Source organism: Sciurus vulgaris, assembly GCF_902686455.1.
Source record: "Sciurus vulgaris genome assembly, chromosome: 7".
Lineage (NCBI taxonomy): Eukaryota > Metazoa > Chordata > Mammalia > Rodentia > Sciuridae > Sciurus > Sciurus vulgaris.
In genome coordinates this window covers 64,933,025-64,953,617 of record NC_136467.1, presented here as the reverse complement: position 1 = coordinate 64,953,617, position 20,593 = coordinate 64,933,025, and the positions used below count along the sequence as shown (strand labels likewise).

The 20,593-nt window shown below is 33.1% G+C and overlaps 1 protein-coding gene across 1 annotated transcript in view; it reads right to left on the bottom strand.

Moving 5' to 3' along the window:
- Nucleotides 1-1,224: 1,224 nt before the first annotated feature.
- The window catches only part of PNISR (PNN interacting serine and arginine rich protein), a 25,873-nt gene continuing 6,504 nt past the window's right edge, over nt 1,225-20,593 (bottom strand). The window contains exons 2-12 of the mRNA XM_079148644.1: nt 15,533-15,646; nt 13,953-14,141; nt 12,308-12,531; nt 10,725-10,896; nt 9,160-9,350; nt 7,489-7,626; nt 5,843-5,942; nt 5,063-5,116; nt 3,749-3,919; nt 1,750-2,836; nt 1,225-1,495 (exon numbers count right to left, since the gene is read on the bottom strand). Of these exons, the coding sequence (XP_079004770.1) occupies nt 1,465-1,495; nt 1,750-2,836; nt 3,749-3,919; nt 5,063-5,116; nt 5,843-5,942; nt 7,489-7,626; nt 9,160-9,350; nt 10,725-10,896; nt 12,308-12,531; nt 13,953-14,141; nt 15,533-15,620 (2,445 nt within the window). The 5' untranslated portion in view covers nt 15,621-15,646 and the 3' untranslated portion in view covers nt 1,225-1,464. The remainder of the gene's footprint in view (nt 1,496-1,749; nt 2,837-3,748; nt 3,920-5,062; nt 5,117-5,842; nt 5,943-7,488; nt 7,627-9,159; nt 9,351-10,724; nt 10,897-12,307; nt 12,532-13,952; nt 14,142-15,532; nt 15,647-20,593) is intronic.

Here is a 20,593-nt window from a genome sequence, read left to right as displayed (position 1 = left end):
AATATTGCACATTTTCCTTTGTCTCCAGATATGACTGATGTCTAAACTATACAGAATTCCAAATTAAGTAATTCTGTGAAATATCAACTTTATAAGAACTAAATGCACTGTAAACAGCCATTTTGGTAAACATGCATTTATTCACAGTTGATTTATTTCCTTTAGCTAAATGCGTTACTGCTCAAAATTATTTAAGAACCTATGTAGAGGTACAAGAGCACACTATACAGATCTATTTTTAATCTTTGTTTTGAGGAAACACTGATCTTGGCAAAAATCTGGCATTATTTTTCAAATGGACTATTGCTGGTAAGAAGGCATACTTTAAAACACTTCTTGTTTTTTTCTTTTTAAAATTAAAATTAAAAAGCATTTGTTTTCAGAGATTCATCTCTCACTGCATAAGTGCCTAAAAATAAAAAAATGGACCCTGAAAACATTTGAGCACTTAAGTTAAAATGTCTTGAGAGCCCCATTCTTCTTATAAGTTGGCTGCCTTTAAGTAAACCACCCGCTGATCATAATTACTAGAAACTGACAAAAATCAGACAATTTTAATGTTATGTAATTGACACAAACCTGCATAATACACCATTTCTCCACTGAGTTGAGGTCATATTATATTTTAAAAATATAAATAAATATATTGAATTGTAAATCCTATTTCTATAGTAACCCCAAGGTGTTTAAATATACTTGTAAAACAGAAGTGGACTGTAAAATATAGTTCCAGACTTGACTATTAGTGTCAAACACAATCATTCATTACAAATAACTACTGGTGCACTGGCTTGATTGATTCTAGCAATTTCATTTTACAGGAGTGAACCATTATTTTATACACATAGAGAATATATTACTTGAAAATCCCCAAAATAAGAAGTTTAGAAAGCTGATTAAATCCTTCCAAATGAAAAGTAAAGGTCTATTTCTGGCCCTCTTCCATACCCTTGAAGTTAGAAATTGACAAGTCCATGGGTACAATTTACAAACTTTGACAAACTACTAAGTTAAAACCATTTTCTTTGGGGGATGTGGGAGGAAGTACCTTTAAAACCTGTTATACAAAATTCCAGCTGCCTTTTTATAAAAGTACGTTCCTTAGATTAAAATCATAAAATTAAGGTGCAAGAGTTTAACAAAAATGAACTAAAGAGCTTTATTGACATCACAGTACATTCGAGAATAATTTTAAGAACATTACAGCTGAAAGAGAATGGCATGTTTATAGTCTTATTATGCACTATTTTTTGAAAAAAATGTAATACAAAGAAATCCTATTAAGTAACTTGGAGCAGCATTTGGAAAAAGTACACCTATTTACAGATTAAAAAAAAAAAAAAAAAAAAAAGAGAGATTCTGGTTTCACCTACACAGCCACAATGTGCCTCTATAATGAGACAAGCCCTTAAAACTCATGGAATTTTTTAAAACAACATCATGGCATTCTTGCCACATCATTCCTCAGCGCTTACGACGGGGAGGGGTTGTTGATCTGGAAAAAAAAAAAAAGGGAAAAGACAAAATTTAAAAATAAAAATGTGTCTGAAATTAAAAATCTGCAATTTAAAATAAATAGTATTAAATAGGATTTCTAACATTATTTAAAACTATGATCATTTATCAAGTACCAAGTACCAAACTGAGTTTATTAAAAGAGAGAGAGAGAAAGGACACTTTCAACTTTGAATAAATTCAGTCAAATTTTTTTTTTAAAAATCAGACAAAATACTTTAAAAAGTATACTACCTTGATCGGGACTTAGACTTGTGTTTGCGGCTTGCCTTCTTACCAGACCTTTGAGATTTCTCCATGGATCGCGATCGACTATGTTTAGGCTTCTTAGCCTTCTTTTCTTTGCTACTTCCTGGAGATTCAGAACTGCTCCTTCCACTAGAATCAGAGCCTGAATGCTTTTTACTATCTTTGGTAGTACTCTTCTTACTATCCTGTCTAGAATCATGTCTTATGATTTTAACAGATATAGAACCACTCCTAGAGAATGTTCTTTCATTTTCTCGTTTCCTTTTTAACCTATCATCCTGACTACTGAACTTGAAATCTTTTTCTTCCCTTTTTTGTTTCTCTTTTCTTTTATCCTGTTCACGTTCCCTTTCCTTATCTTTCTTTTTCCTATCTTTATCTACACTTCGACTCCTTTCCTTTTTCCTCTCTTGTTCTTTAGCCTCACCTTTATGCTTATGACTGCTCCCACTAAGATTTCCACGTTGATCCTCAATTTTACGCCTATCTCGACTCCTACTGCGACTGGAACGACTGGTTCGTCTATCCCTTGAGCGACTTCTACTTCTACGTCTCTCTCGGGAAGGACTCCGATTTCGTCGTCTTTCTCTTTCAAGGCTACTTCTATTAGATCTTCTCCTATCTCTAATCTTTATCCTAGCCCTATTGCTCTCTATTTTAATTCTCCGAGAGTAGCTTCTACTTCTGCTACGTCTAGCTTTAATTGTTGGAGATCTACTCCTACTATGTCTCTTTTTCCGTTTAGGAGAAGAAGACCGAGAAGATGTGCGACTACTACCTGAGCTAGAACTATAAGAAGAACTAGAGACAGTACTACTAGTACTACTAGTTCTGCTATTGCTACTAGAACTACCACTACTAGAACTTCCTGATCTACTCCTTCCTTGTTTCTCTTTTTCTTTATGCTCTTTTTTTGGTTCTAAAACTGACGTAGTTTCATTCGGAGTTCTTTTCTTTTCATTAACCAGATCACCATCTGCTTCTCTTGCTTCTAGCAGTGATAAACTATTTTGCTCTTTATGGATAAATTCATTCATCTCTTTTGCAACCCTTTCTGTTTGTTGCTTTTCTTCTGAAACAGAAAAAGACAAAAAGACTATGAAAAGTTGAATATAAAACAAAAAAATTCCAGACTACCAAATTTTAAGCAATCAGGATATAACAATAAAGCAGCACTGTTTAATAGAATTAGGATACAAACCACATAAGAAATCAAAATTTTCTAGTAGTTAAATTAAAAAGGTCAAAACAATCAGGTGGAATTAATTAGAATGTTTTAGTAACCCAGTATGTTAGAACTGAATATTCTGCTGTTTTCATGTACAATCTTTGAAATCTAGTATGTATTTTATACCTTACAGCACCTCTCAAGGTAGGCTAGCCACATTCCAAATACTCAATAGCTACATGTTGCTAATTAGCTACCATTCTGGTAGTCAGCAAGAGTATTAAAAGGTGGAGGTGCATATGAAGGAAAAAAAGATTTCCCTTTTGTTCAGTTATAGCAACTTAAAGGTAAGCAAGTGTTTCGTAGAAAATTTTGAGCAGCTAATTCTTAAAAATCATCTTTAAAAACTGCCCAAGTAACATTTTACAAATAAGATATTCTAATATTCTCTTTCATCACTCCTAGTATTATTATGTAAATTCTAAAACTGTGCTCATGTGAAGTATTTTAAATAAAAAATTTCTAGGTCTTCTTCCATTATCCCTAAATATCCAGCCTATTTGTCAACAGTCTTACAAATAAAAAAATCTTATTTTTTCATTTCAACAATTTTAACAAGAGATAAAAGTACCCTAAGGAGATTAGCTTACAGTCACTGGAATGAATGGCTCCTAAAACAACCAAAAATTTGTGACCTTGGTTTCAGTTATATCACATATTCTTGTTATCTAGCCTCAATTTATTCTATCCTGATAAGTTTTAAATTTAGAAATACTGCAAAACTGGATAAAAACTACATAAATCTAAACGATATACCTTCCATCTGTTTATCATGTAATAGCTGTTGTTCTTTCTCTTTTCTCCAAAATGCTTCCTGTTTTTGCCGGATTCGGTGCCGCAATTCTTCATCATCAGTGTCAGATGACTCAGAGCCTCTGTCGCTCCTCTCATCTTCACTGTCTCCTGATCCGTAACCACCCAGTCCACCTGTGTGCATAAAGCTCAGTCTATCATATGAAAAAATTATGCTATCATTAAAAACTTTAAGGTCCGAGAAGAAAGCTCATTTTTTTTCATTGCCTTTTCCTGGAAGAATATGCTTATTCGGGGTGGGGAGAAGCATAAATTCAAATGTTAAAGTAATTTATTAAACACTAAGACAATGGTTTCTTAGTATCTTATCTTTCTGGGGTATTATATTTACTTCTCAGCATTATGGAATCATGATAATGGCTTTGTTTCACTATCCACACTGGCCAACAAAACCATTGAACAGGATAGTAATGAAGTCTCACTAAAGCTTAATCAATTCAACTATCTTAACAAAATTTATGAGGACTCTGAAAATATTTCTAAAGTTAAATCTTTCATTGTCCAAAGTTTAGGAATCCCAGGTAGGATACTTAGTATTTTTTTCCTAAAATTAGAATACTGTAATTCTTATTGGTATAAAACTGGTATGATACTGAAACTACTCCCCACCCTGAAGTGATCTAAATAGTAACTACAACAAAACCACATGGGCATTTGGTTTTACCCAGTTCTCTCCTGTCTCACAAAAATTAGGAAATGAAGATGCAGAAAAGGCAAATTCAAGTTTTAGAGCCTTGATAATGTATCATGCAAACAGCAAATTCTGAACACATCATTGCGGTTATCCTATGATAAGTAGACCCTTTTCTCTATGTTAAAACTTGACTTGTTGCAATACAATTTATGTCAAAGCCATTAAAAGCATTAGTGGATAGGTAAATGCCTAAGGTATGTATGCAATAATTCTGAAAGTGAGCTTAGATACTATCATGGCTAAATTATGACCTTTTTAAGTACAAACTATATATATAATTATACATTTATACAATATACATATTGGAGCAATTAATGAGGAAATCCTCCATTCAACTTGCCCCAATAACCTATAATTAACCATCACATTTATTATAGTCCCACTGTGACTGCTTTAGTCAAAAAAAAGTAAGCTTTTTAGAGACTGATATAACCCTGAGACCTAGGTTTTATAAAATGAGCAAGAATAGCGCAGTTTCAATACAGAACATGTGGAGAGACAAGGTAAGTGTGATTTTTATTATTTTCCCTTTAGGCCCTCTCACAAATAAGGAAAACACTTACCGAGTCCAGTGAGGGAAGCCAGTGCACTGGACTGTGCCAGCTGTTTTGCAGGAGCTTTGTATCACATCAACAACAGGAACAACATGTTAACACAAATAGCCACGATTTCATAGTCATGAGAGTCTATGGTATTGTTAAATCTACTACTATTGCTGCTTTTTGGGGAGAAAAGAAACATTAAAAACATAACATTCATTTTAAACCAGTAGCATGTCTGGCTTTGAAATTTTAATTCTGATGTGAGCTGAAATTGGTTTATAATTAGGAAAAATGTTGACGAATATACCTGTATTTCTGAGATACAGCACATAATTTAAATTTGTCTTCAATATGTATTTAAAGTGTTAACTAAAATCATGAGGGGTCGGGCTGGAAATCATTTGTTTCTGTGAGAATTATAACTGATAAAACTCAAAATTCAGAAGATTTGTAATTCAAAATTCACTGTTAAAATATATTGTACTAGAAGTCATATATTGATACCATGGTATCTCTTAAAAAAAAAATCAGGTGAAATAAATTGAACATCAGAAACTTGCCACAATACATTTTACAGGACAACAGCATGATTGCTAATTTGTGTTCAGGTAGGTCAGATAAATATATTTGTAAAGTTTTAATATGGTATTTATGAATCTAATCTTTCCCAAAGAGTTAAAAACATGCATGAAGAGAATACTTAAATATCTGATAGTAATCCAGAGGACAACGAAAGTCCAAAATAGTCAATGAACCCAAAATTCCCCCAGAAAAACAAAACCAAGAACACCCACAATATACCTTTCGTTGCTTTCCGGTGTGCATCTTTGGCTACATAATAAATTTCTTCATCTGTGACATCCAACAGAATTTCAGTCAGAAGCATTTTTGTCAGCAACATCTAAGGAAAAATATTTTATACATGGTTTCTTATTTAATTATTGCAATTAGTAATATAGTAACTGTATTACTGTATTAGTATTTTCAAACTCAAAGCCCTTTTTTCTTCTTGGTACTAAGGACTGAACCCAGGAGTGCTTTACCACTGAGCTACATCTCCACCGTTTTTATTTTTCATTTTGAGACAGGGTTTTGGTAAGTTGCAGAGACTTGTCTCCAACTTGTGATACTCTTGCTTCAGCCTCCCAAGTCACTGGGATTATAAGTGTATGTCACCATGTGTAGCAAAGCTACATTATAAAGCATTTTGAGACCAGAGCAGCCATTCCAAGAAAGTCTATCTTGAAAATTACTGTAAAACACTGAAACTTTAAAAAAATTTCAAAATCATAGGGTATTAAAAAAATTTCATTTATAGAGACACTGAATTCTTATTCCAGAATGACACAAAAAGTTAAAAGTTCATATTAAAAATTTCTATAGGTGTTTTAAGATGAAAGAAGTATGCTTTCATTTAATAATACTGGTAAGCAGTACAATATCAGTTTCTTAGTCCTGTCCCAAGGTTAGGTTAAAAATATTAAAGTGGGGAACAAGGAAAGTTAAGGACTGTGAGATGAAGTCCTTTTATTCTTGACTACCATAATGTACTCCTAAACTATAACAGCTGTTTAAGAGTTAATGTCATGTAAGATGGAGAATATACTAGGTTTGGACTAAGAGCTAGATTCTAGCACTGATTTGGCTACCAAGAACTGTTTGAAATGTAGACTCTTAGTCCCCTACTCTCTCTGTGCTTCTAATTACTCATCTATTAAAATAAGAGTAGACTGAATCAGCACCATCTAAATATGTTTCAAAGGCCTCTGGTCTTTCAATATGGGAAGCACATCATATTATGTTTCTAATCTCACAAACTGAAAATATACTTTTAAGATAATAGAGGCTTTAAAAATTCTTTGAGTGAAGAAATATTAATTAACTCTGTTCAATCACAGTGCTTCCTAAACTTATTTTTCTGTGAATTCTTCTAATCTTTCTTGGTACTTCTTTTGTTTTTTGTTAAAAAAATAAACTTAGAAAATAATAGATTAGGGCTGGGGTTGTAGCTAGGTGGTAGAGTGTGCCTAAAATTTGTGAGGCACTGGGTTCAATCCTCGGCATCACATAAAAGTAAATAAAGAAAATAAAGATATTGTGCCCACCTACATCTTAAAAACAAACAAACAAACAAAAAAAACCAACATGTTCTCTTGAGTCTCAACCAGCAAAACATTGTTTAATTACATCACTGGTATTAAGAAATGCTTAATAACTACTTTATAGGCTATGATTTTGTATTTAATTGTATTATCTGAATTCTTCTAGGGTGTTAGTGCTAGGGATATTATCTGAATTCTGTAGACATAATCTGCCTAGCAAATCTATGTATATATGAAGAAATAGTTCATAGATATTTCAGATTTCTCCATTTACATGTTTTAGATAATCAATTTTAAAACATTACAAACAAATCCTTGTACATAATAAGAAACTTAACAAGTTACCATTTGATATTCTTTCTCTTCTTCAGTCATCTCTGGTTCACTGTGCTCCTCTTGAGGAACGGGGGATGGACTTCTGGTGATTTTTCCACTGCTTGCAGCCTCAATGTTTTCAGTATCTTCATCTTCCTCATCACTATCCTATAAAAATAGTAGTTCAAATTTATGTGTATAATATAAAATCAAAAATACAAAACCTCAAATTAAAGTTGATGAAACAGAAACATCCAAGTGAAACTGTTCTCTGAATTACACTGTTTTTCTTATTTGGTGCTGGGATAACACTGGATGCTAATATGTGTTCTACTACTGAGCACCCTTCTAGCCCCTCTAAATTACATTTTTGTAGTACAGATTTTATTGGTAATTTAAAGTGTAACCCACAAAGGAATGTAAAGAGGCTTAGAAAGTCAATTATGTTTTTCAATTTTCTCCTTGGTCAGTTTTGACCTTATTTTATAAATAACCAGAAAAATATCATGCTCAGAGGCAGATTCAATTAATATCCATTATATATGAAGCCCCAAAATGAGTGGCTTGTAGAATTCTGGATAAATGGACCATTGCAATATTAGCCAATATAACTTTTACAACTATATATTTAAGCCATTTACCTAACATGTGACTTAATATGAAAAATCTCTGGTCGGTTCCAAGATCTCAGCTTGCCCTGAAACTTAACAGTAGACAGATACATAATAAATTAGGTTTGCTTGAGACTAAGGAAATGCCAGCAGTTTGTCTCTATTTATGGTTTTAGGTTTCAGTGTCCAGATGCCATACCCTTAGTCAAAAAAAAGAAAAGAAAAGAAAAACCCTCAAAAAATCCCATTGTCACTCCTAGAAATGTTATTAAGAAAAAGACAAGATAGCTACCTAAATACTATTAGGGAAAGACTATTTGAACCAGGGGACAAATATAAGCAATACGAACACAAAGGAATTTGGGAGGACAATCTCTAATTTTTTTTAGACACTAAAAGAAATCTGGAGATCCATAGTGTCACATAAAGATCTTCCTTTTAGAACAGGTAAATTTTAATGGTGTTTATTCTTTCCCACTTTTTTTAACATCTCTGTAAGATTTGGCAGAGGTCTTTTGGGAAAAATAAAATTAACTCAAACCTTTGAGGAAAACCAATGCCTACCAAAATCCAGTTATCCTGCTATACTTGAAACTTACTTTTGAAGCACAAAATGGTGAAAGGAAGACCCATTTCCTGAATTACCTCCTGCGTACTGATGTGGCTGTCATGCCAGCTAGGAGCATGTTACTGCTGAATAGAAAAATTCCTAAACTACTTATTTTCAGTGCTCATGTCAAAAATAGTGAAACATATTATAGCCTCAGGTCTGAGTATTTACGCATTAAAAAGGGCAGACATTGTCATTTAATGTAGTTTTGGGTAGTCAGCTGAACCATCATGAAAGAACATAGATTTGTTTATAAAGATAAGACCAATCCATAATCTGATGGGATAATTTCTTTCTGGAATAAAACGTTTTCCTTTCCTTCATCTACTTTTTTCTACAACACATAAAAAAACCAAAACCCTGAATTCTTACTGCAAGTAATGTCAGAAACATTAATATTTTCTTATAGGTTATCAATCTCAAATTTTTCACCCAGACAAAATTATCACATGGAGTTTCTCATCAGGGGATTCTACTTACAAATTTACTTCTCTGAGGTAAGCGAGGGCCATCTCCTCCTTCAGCATCTTCTGTAGCCTTCTTTTCTTTTTTGGACAATTGTGAACGTTGTTGTTCCATTCTTTCTTTTTCTAATTTCTTTTGCTTCTCACGTTCCATTTTTTCAAGACCTTCACGAATCCAAGCTGGAAGAGTCCTTCGTTTTACTGCATCTGTTTTACACCAAAAAAATATATTTACAAGTTATGCAAAAATCATAACAAATGAGTTCCTTCTTGGTTTTCTACAAACTTTGTAAAAATAAAACATAAAACCCATTAATATCACCATTTTCTTTAAAACCACCATTTTTCAAAGTAATATGGAATATGTTTAAATACTTATCATTTGCCAGGGCACAATAAAAAACACACTGAACTGTCACCTCATTTAATCCTTACAAAAGTCAGAACAGATTACCATTATTATTTGATCTCTTTCATAGGGGAGAAAACTGAAGCTTAAAGAGATGAATTAATATGCCTAAAGTTAAAAAGTCAGGCAGGGGATATAGCTCAGTTGGTAGAGTGCTTGCCTTGCATGCACAAAGCCCTGGGCTCAATCCCCAGCACCACAAAACAAAAACAACAACAACAACAAAAGTCAATAAAATGTGATGTGGGTGAAATTCTATACTAAGTTGTTTCCTAAAATATGAAAGCAGAGCAGAGTCACACAAAAGCACAACTGAATTTTCACACCAAGAATTCATTTAGTAGTGAGGGAAGGGGAGCAGGGTGTGTGGGGGTGGGAAAGATGGTGGAATGAGATGGTCATTATTACCCTATGTACACGTATAATTGCACGAATGGTGTGACTGCATTGCGTAAAACCAGAGAAATAAAATGTTGTGCTCCATTTGGGTACAATGAGTCGAAATGCGTTCTGCTGTCATGTATAACTAATTAGAACAAAAAAAATAAAGAATTCATTCAGTAAATGAAAAAAACCATAAGTTAGAATCTTCCTAAAATATAAAAAGGAAAGACTTAAATGTTCTAGTTCATTAAATGTTAAATGATTTGGAACTTTCCAGATATAAAGCAGCATAAATATGTAAACTGTCACTGGCAATAAGTTGGCTTTAATGTTATTTAAAAATTGAAAAAAGAAAAACTGAAATTTTCTGGAGTGAAATAATCAAAGGAAAATTTATCTGGCTATAGTTTATCAAATGAACTGAAAGTGAAAAAAGACCCAAGACAGAGAAAAGTCAGGTTTAAATAGGGAGAATTGTTCATAGAGCTACATAATATACTGAAATATCAACACTGAAGAAAATTGGAAGATTCCACGGTCATCAAAAATTTACACATAATAACAAAATCTAGAGCTTAAGGTAAAGATTTAAAGACTATTCAAAACCTTTTACATTTTAGATCAGCATCTTTTGTAAAATTTTAAGGTTTTATATTATAAAATGATAGGGTTTTTAAGCACCAATTTCTAACACATCTGAGGTATTAAAACAATTTAAGGAGACAAAGACACCTTTTTACAGTGATAAAGAAATCATGCCAATTATGTCAACAAACTTAAATAGCTACCAATTTGTGGAGGCTCCTGCTTCACAGGAAGTGCAATAGGTGAGCGTTGCCGATCCCTGAATGATGATGGCCTTTCTCTTCGATTCTGGGGAGGTGCTGGAGGTCCTGGAGGTCCTGGTTGCCAATAAGGAGGATGAAATCCACCTTGCGGTGGACCAAAAGCAGCCCCATGCTGAAAGAGTATTGCATTTTATTTTTCTTCAATTTAAAAAAATATACTCTCTGGGACACACGTGTGTTATGAACTGGGACAGTAGAAATCCATGTGTGCAGCAAATCCAAGAATTCCATGGTTCTAATATCCACCGATATTTCTGTAAGCCCCAAGAACCTAGGCTTACTTTTCTTAAGAAAGATAAAGATTTTCTGCCTATTAAATGTAACGAGCCTTCTAAAACTCAGCTGATACACTATTTTCAATTGTATAGAAACCTTACTAGCACTAAGACATCAAATTAATATCAATACAGGAAATTTCTCATCAATTTCAACTTCCTATTTCTAGTGAACTCAAGTTGTTTCTATAATCCTGCAGAATCTATTTATGTATAAACAAAGAACGAAATGAATTATTACAGTAAATTTGTTTGCAATTCTGCTATTTTTCAGAGGCTTTTTTAAAGGCCTACTGCCAACAGGACTCTGTCTTGTTAGCATGGGATTCACAAGTAAAATGGGTAAATAGAAGTTCTCTGTCACTGTTTCTTTAAAAAACAACCCCAAAACCACCATATATGTATTGCAAGTGTGAGGATACAACCAGTATCTGAATATATATTAACTAGAGGATTACTATCTCAAGGTAAATATGTCATCAAATTTACCTTGGAAATTAGTGAAATATTATATGGGGTTTTTCAAATTTTTAAATCATGACAGTTCAGTTTATGAAGTAACAACTGCAATCAGTTCTTTCAAAATGTCATCTAGCAGTATAATTTATGGGCAGAACATAGCAAAATAAATACAGAAAATAAAGTCTCACATAATAACACTATTCCCCATAGAGTTCTATGTCCCTAGGAATGAACTGGATGTTACAAAGGATATTATGTACAATTCTGTTAACAGGTCATGTCAGAATGGGAAAACAACAACAACAACAACAACAACAACAACAACAACAAAAAGCCACTAGAAAAAGTCGTAATTCTACATAGCAGAAGGAACTAAGAGTTAGGAAGATGATCCTTGTTCATGTGTATTATTCATGTCTTAAGCATAATCTATTATTGATAAATAATGTATTCAACTACTGTGTATTTTCTAAACTTTATTCAACATTTAAATATATCACTTTGAAATTAAAAACAAAGCATCATATAATTATTGAATTACATATTTATTTTATTCAAAATTTCCCCTAATGATTCTTACTGTTTTCCTAATCAAATAAAAAAGTCAGAAAATAAAGTCTACTAATTTTAATACTCAAGAATTGGTAAATTTTCTAAGACACTGTACATGCTTATCTGTACAACTCTGAAAAGTGAAACACATATCTCAGGTATTCTTGATGAGATACTCCCAAAAAATGGATTACGTGCACATCTACGATATTAAAGCAACAAAATATCTTTCACCTGATAGTCAAACTGGTTCACTGGCCCCACTGCAAAATTATCGGGTGGTCCACCAAAGTTGTGATTGTTCTGGTTAAATATATGCCTGTTGTCAGGGGCAAATTCCCCACTGTCCTGACTGTTGCTGTCTTCAGAAGGAGGAACAATGTCCATTGGGCCTGGTGTTGGTGGCATCCATGGCTGATCTGGAGGGGGGTGTGGGGGCTGCTGATGCATTCCCCATTCTATTTAGGATTTAGGCATAAAAACATTCAACAGGGGGTTATAACAAAATCAACACAAATTTAAGATCTCAAGAAAGCTAGATTTTTCAGTAGAGAAACAGATTTAAAAAAAAAAAACAATTTATGACTTCTTGGTCAAATTTCTTTTGTATATCTTACAAATAGGCAAAGAACTAAACTATCTACTATCTAATAAATAACTCAGATGAGTTAAATTAATTCTAATTCATACCCTAAATAAATGGAAATCAAATGCCCAAAATTATTTTTAATGAATATAACAAAAATCCATGGAAACTTTTTGCTCAATTTTTCTATTCTTGTTCATAAAATAATACTATAATAATAACCATATATAATAATAACCATAAAAATAATACTTAAAATTTTATATAAGTTCTTTCTTCCATGAACACATTTATCCTCACAACATCCCTGTGAGGTAGGGAAAATCAGGTATTATTTTTGCCCATTTAAGGAAGGGAAATTGAGGCACACAGACATTAAATAACTTGCCTAAGGTCACAAAGAAAGCCAGTAGAATAATACTGGGGGATGGGGATGCCAGGGTGAGTCATTTATAGACTTGAACTTGGGGACTAAAACATTTTCAAACTTGGGAAATTTGACTTTCAAGAAAGCTATAAACGAACCACCTCGCAATATCAAAACTTAGAATATTTGTTATTTTTAAAATGATGTTAGGGAATTCCTTCCTGTGTTCCCATTCTTTAAAGTAATATGAGAAACAATAAATATTAATAGGGAAAGGGGAATATGACTTCACCATCAGCATACCCAAATCTGAAATTCTATAGATAGTTTGGATTATTAAAAACAGTAAATACAAAACATGGAATTAGCCAAGGAATCTAAATTATACTGTGAAGTAAAAACAAAACAAAACAAAACAAAACAAAAAAAACGAACAAAAAATAAAATAGAAATTTATGGAAGATCTTCACTATCAGAAAAAAGGGAAGAAAAAGGTGGGTGGATGGTAGGGGCAGAGCATATTTGACAGACTTATCTGTCACATAGTGAGACAATTTTTCTTTAATTAGAGGCTAGACATGTACTCTGCCAGTGCTGCTTCTGAAAAGGCCAGAGGTTGCAACAGAGAGACAAAGAATGCTCTCTTCCCTAGATGCCAAGTGAGGTTTCCAGAGTGTTCCCAGCCCCTGTCAGCCTAGGAATGAAGAACCAAGAAAAGAATCAAACTGAGTGCCACAATGCCAGCACAATGAGCACAGAATAATTTTAACCACTAAATGTCAAGGTCAAATCAAATTGAGTCTGCCTATTCTTTAAGGAACATTAATTTCAAGAAGTCATAAAACTAAGTAAATTAAACAATTTACCATTAATTTTCACTTTATTTTAAAAACAGTCCTAAAATTTGGAAAATGTAAACAACAAACCTGGTTGCCACATTCTATTAAAGTTCGAATCTCCTTGAAAATTCCCATGATTGTTTGGACCAGATTCCATTGTAGACATATCTTGTCCATTTGGCATCATTCCTGGTGGTTGTTCTACTATGCTTTGCTGTCCTGAAGCTTCTCTTTGGGCAATCCAAGCCTGAGCCAATGCTGCCCAGTCAATCTGGCCTAACATAAATTAACACAGAATTTAGTATTCAGAATTTAGGATCTAAAACAATAGTGCCTTTAATAAAACAAGAATCTGTTATTCCTTAATAGAGCTTTAAAATTTTATAGAATGTTATACCCAAAAAGATGCTTACAAACTAATCCATATACAGGCTACAATATAAGCTACTTAATTATCTTCTGAAAAGGACTCCACAAAAACTCTCTTAACCCATTACTCATACTAACTCAGGACATCAATGCCCTGCATCTTACTTTACTAAGTTTTTTAAAAAGTTTCCCCTCACCTCTCTTTAAACCACCATAAAAGTAATCAAACTTGACCATTTCTTCCTTTAGCATGTACAACTCTTCTTCCCAGGCCTATCTTTGAGCTTATAGATCTTGAATTAGTGGTTATCTATTCCTGCTCCTCTCATGGTTGCCCTTATTTAACTAACCCTTCTCTGGCCATAATACACTTTCCTTAACAACTTTATAGTCATTCTTTATTCAAAACTCATTGTCCCTCATTATCTTGAAGGTCTTCTCCATCTCTTGTCCAAATATATATATCGACAGCTTAAGATCAAATATTATTAATAAAGCAAAAAGAATAAGACACACCTTTTTCACATCTCAGTTTAATAAAGATTAAATAGACAATCTCACATACTTTCAGTGAAATTCAAAATTGGCATAATCTGGATGAAGTTAAACTTAGCAATGTGTATCTGTAACTTTACAAATCTGCAACTGTGACCTAGTAAACCTATCTCTTTTACTAAAAAAAAAAAAAAATTAAACAAGTGAATAATGATAAGTATACAAAATTATGGTAATTGTTTTACAAATAAAAAGCTATAAACAATAAAAGATCCTAAAGTGGGTTTGTTAAATTATAGTATAATCCTACAATAGAATGTTATGTAGCTATTAAAAAAAGAAATGGAGTCAGATCATAAACTTGGCCATAACATAAACAAATGTTAAGAAACATACAGGGAAGAGAGAGAAGCTCCCTACACTCTCCTATCTTTGTATATGCTTGAAATATTCCATGGTAAAAAGAAATCTTAAAGTGATATAGCACAGCATATGCTGTATTTGATCTAATTGTGTAAGATTCAGAATTAACAATAGAAGTATGCTCTATTAAAGCAACAAATTTTATGCTTTTCTCTTTCTTTGGAAAAACAAGACTAAATCAATTTTAAAACTGTGAAATCTTCATAAAGCTTTCTATCCTAGGGAGAAGTCTTTCAAAGAAAAATTCTTACTGTTTATGAGAAAGGATTAGATTCTGATCGTAAAATGATTCCATAAACCAATCCTAATTCTATTACCTATCACCTATCCATTTCTAAATACCCACCCCATTTTCCTTCCCAAATTCCATTTTTTCTTACTTGGATCCTGTTGGTGCTGGAATGACTGCATCCATTGTTGCTGGTTCAAGGGCCACTGCTGCCAAGGCTGTCCACCTTGATCCCACATTCTTTCTTTAAAAATATACTGATTTTCTATTTTCAAAAAATTAAAAGCATAGTTTAAAAATTACAATGCAAGTGTTTTTAATTTTCAAACTTTACACACCAAAAACTTTATATGGTATATTAATGTGATTAAAGCTCTAAATTTCTGATCAATATACTACCAGAGATAAATTTTTAGGTCAGGAAAAGTAGAAAATTTTATATTAATACTCATGTCAGAGTTTGGTGGTCTAAAAAAAAAAAAAAAGCTCTAATCAATTTAGCTTTAAAGGTAAAAACAGAAGTACATATAATTTTCCCTACTACTAATCTCTGGAAATATAATTATTTTGAAAATTATATGAATAAAATTAATTTATTCTCCCTCCAAATGACTCCTTTAAAAAGAGTAACTAAGTAGTAACAGCTGATGAAGAAAGTTTTTTTCCTTATAATTACAGTTAATAATGCAGATATTACAACAGAATTAGAAAACTGCCATAATGCCAAACCTAATAAATGATTCAGGAAACCTTGGAAGTTAATGAGAAATCTAATTCAAGGTTGCCAAAATACCATCCCCACAGATTATGAGGTATTAATGAACTAGATTATTATGGTCCCACGAATCCTATGAATATTCTCATCAAAATGTTTAATTGATGCTAACTGGACTTCCAAACAAAGATATTATAGGGGATAAAGAAATGGCATAAACAATATCTGAAGAAACAATCAAAGTCAGAAGTAGACCTGGTTTCTTAATAATCAGACTGAAAATTGGGAAGGGAGAGCAGTGCTCTATGTTTAAAAACTATTCAGTCTAGGAATGGGTATGAGTGGGTCATCACACTAGCCTGCTTTTCTGTAAATATTCTGAAAACTTTTCTAATAAAAAGTTTTAAAATTCCTACAAGTCTAATATCTTTGTATTTTATTATTGATATATAACCCTATTCAAAACCAATGACAACATGGCAAATATGTATGCCTGCTTAACATATAGGAGTCATTCAATAAATGTTTATTAATTTAAATGAACCATTCCAGATTGACCCTTTCCTCTTTTGTTAAAAAATAAGAAAAAAGAAAGGATTATCATAAAAATAGACAAATGGAATCAGTTACACAGAAGACAGAGACAAACCTACTCAGACAGGAAGACAGAGACAAACCCACACAGTCATCTGATCCTTGATAAAGGTGCCAAAAACATACTAGAGAAAAGACAGCCTTTTAAACAAAAGGTGCTAGGAAAACTGGTTACCCCTATGTAGGGAAAAAAAGAGACTAGATCCTTATCTCTTACACTACACAAAAGTCAACTCAAAACAGATCAAAGACCTAGGAATTAGACCAGAAACTATGTAACTCCTAGAAGAGTTACACAACAGGCAACAAGATTAATAGGATCCCTAAAGCTCAGGAAATAATGCCAAGAATTAATAAATGGGATAAGCATCAAATTAAAAAGCTTCTCTGCACAGCAAAGGAAACAAGAATGTGAAATGAGAATGGAGAAAATTTTTGCTAGCTCTTTTGTTGACAGATAATTATTTCCAGAATATATAAAGAACTCAAAAAAGGTAAACACCAAAAAACAATCAATAAATGGGCAAATGAACACTTCTCAAAAAAAAAAAAAAAAAAATTGCTAATAAATATATTGTAAAAAGTCCAACATCATTAGCAATTGGGGAAATGCAAACCAAAACCACACTGAGATTCTTCTTGCTCCAGTCAGAATGGTAGTCATCAAGAATACAAACACTAATAAATGCTGGAAACAATGTGTGTGGAGGAAAAGGGACACATTTATACTGTTGGTGGGACTGTAAATTAGTACAAACCACTAGTGGAAATCAGTGTTGAAGTTTCCTCAAAAGACCAGGCATGGAACCATCATATGACCCAGCTGTACCATTCTTTGATGTTTACCCCTAAAGATTTTATTCATTATACTAGAGAGATAAATATATACTCATGTTCACAGCAGCCATGAAACCAGCTGAGAAAAGTGCATCAATGAAGCAATGAATAAAGAAAATGGTGGTATATATATATATATACAATGGAGTTGTATTCAGGCATAGAAAAATGAAATTGTGTCATGCAGGAAAAATGGATGGAACTTGAGAACATTATGTTTAAGTGAAATAAGCCAAACTCACAAAGGTCAAGGTGTTGCATGTTTTTTTCTCATTATGTGGAGAGCTAGAGAGGAAAAAGGAAAAGGGTGGGAGATCTCATGAAATCAAACGAAGATCAGTAGAGTAAAGGAAAGGTACTGGGGGAAGGAAGATGGGAAGGAAAGTGAAATAATGGGAAATAATATTGGCCAAATGATACTGTTATACTGTTGCATGTACAAATATGTAACTATGAATTCCACCATTAGTACAACTATAATGCACCCAAAAAAATACTGGTGGGAGGGCAAGGCTTAATATTCCTATGTTCATGAAAAGCCAGAAAGCCTGAGAAGGTAAGCAACGAACCTCTAACAGGACAATTGGCTATTATGACTCAAGCTTTTGACAGTTTGCAATTTCGGTCTTCCCCAGCGTTCTCAGAATGTTATATTAGTTCTATTAGTGATTGACCCGATTTCTTTGTGCATTTCTTTGTTACCCCTGATTACTTTAAAAGTCAAATGTACTTGTCTTCTGGTTATACTAACATAGTTTATCACACCATTATTAGAAGATGACCAAAACTACTACTACAATCGCCACAACTGGTACCATAACTGGAATTGAGCATCTGTTTCTAAGCTAAATATAACTTCTTTTTTAATCTCTCTTCAGTGTTTCTTCCTTCTCCCTTTTGCTCCTCCCTCTTTATTCCCCAACCTTTAAAGTCCTTTAAAGCCTAAGTTAGTCATCAGAGCCCTCAAAAAGTAACTGCAATTTGTTTTAATTAAAGTTAACAAGTAAATGAAAAGGAAACACAAACAAGCAATACCAGCTGCTATTTTAACTGACCTCAGAGGTTCATCTTCTTTTTAAAACTTAGGTTGATTCATACTACAGCTTGAAAGTATAATAGCATAAATTATGCCCTGGGGTAGGGTGGGGGAGTATGTATATGTTCTTAGATTATGAAGATTACAATTAAAATAATTTTAGATACAACATAAAAGTGTGATCATTTCCACATGAATTTAGAAGTTTACTTTCTATTAATTTGATAATGGGGAATATTTTACCATTATGAAGTTAAGAAAATGAGATACACTGGAAAATAAAAGAGACAAGCTTTTTTTGTTTTTTGGTACTGGGGATTGAACTCAGGGGCACTCAACCACTGAGCCACATCCCAGTCCCATTTTGTATTTTATTTAGAGACAGGGTCTCACTAAGTTGCTTAGTGCAACTTGCTGGCTCTAAACTCGAGATCCTCCTGTTTCTGTCCTCCCAAGCTGGGCATGATCAGCAGCAAAGCTACTTAATTTTTTTTTTTTTTTTTTAAACACTTTGTAAATATCTTTTATCTACTTGAACAATCTACTCACCATACAACATAAGTCAAACAATTTAGGAAATCTGAAAAGGGGACAACAAACATTTGAAAGATTTTTGTCTGCTGGTATTAATTTAAATGGTATAAATAAGGTAATTAAAATGCATTAATCCAGATTATTTTCTTGCCTCACACATACCAGGCAAGTACCCTATCACTGCGCTACATCCCAGTCCTTTTTTATTTTTTATTTTGAGACAGGATCTTGTTAAGTTGCTGAGGCTGGTCTTGAACTTATGATTCTATGCCTCAGCCTCCTAAGCAGTTGGGATTATAGGCATGTACCACTGCGCCCCAGCTTAATTCAGATTTTTCTATAAAGTCTACGTTTAAAAAGTAACAGGCACAAAACAGAAAGAAATACAAATTTATCCATCTTTTCATCTTCCATGCAGTACCAGCATCTTGTACATAGTGGGCATTAAAAAAAATGCCAAATGAGTAAGTGGCATTTCCATTTATGGTACTTCTCAAGGTTAATAAGGTATCTGTTGACCTACATTTAGAGAATGAATATACTGGCCTAAGCACAGCTTTGCTGTGTTTCCAAAACTTTAATAGCTTTATCGGAATTCAATGCATGGGATTTTTCAGTTCTAAATTTTACACAATTGTAGACAGAGCTCTACAAGGTGCCTACTGGAGATGCAAACAGTAAAAACGACACTAATGAGTAAATAGCGTATATAACTACCTACATCATTTCCAACACATAAATTTTCTTTTCCACAAATCCACTAGTTTTCCTTTTCTCACTCATGTTTAATGGATGTCGTCACAAACACTTTTTCAGTTCTCCTTTTAACTTTTCTGGTCATGGCTTTTCACCTAGACTTTAGATCACAAGCTGCGGCTCATGATGACTACCTCTACCTATTTATTAGCTATGTGAACATGGACAAAATACAGTCTAATCCTTGAATTCCCCACCTGTAAAAATGGAAGACATACTGTCTATGTCATAGGATTATAGTGAAAATACATGTAAACAGCACAGAATGTTCCAATTAGTGATGGTTAATATTACTAGAACTTTCTCAGTATCACCTCTGGGTAGCACTCCTTCTGGTAGCATTACAATTATAAGGAGGTACATTAAAAAAAGAAAAAGTTGATAAAGCCCATTTTCTTCCGTTCAACTGCATTTTCTTCTCCAGAATAATCGGACTTACACAGGTTTCATTTTATCTCTGGAAGAAGTTGTTTGTCTTATTGTATCTACTTCTAACAAAATCATAGGTTGAAGATAATTTTGTTTTTGTTTTTGTTTTTTGCGGTGCTGGGGATCGAACCCAGGGCCTTGTGCTTGCAAGGCAAGCACTCTACCGACTGAGCTATCTCCCCAGCCTGAAGATATTATTATTAAAAAAAAAAAAAAAAAAAAAAGTCAGGCAAAGGAGCATATGCCTATAATTCTCAATAATTTGGAGGCTGAGGCGGGAGGATTGTGAGTTCAAGATCAGCATGAACAAC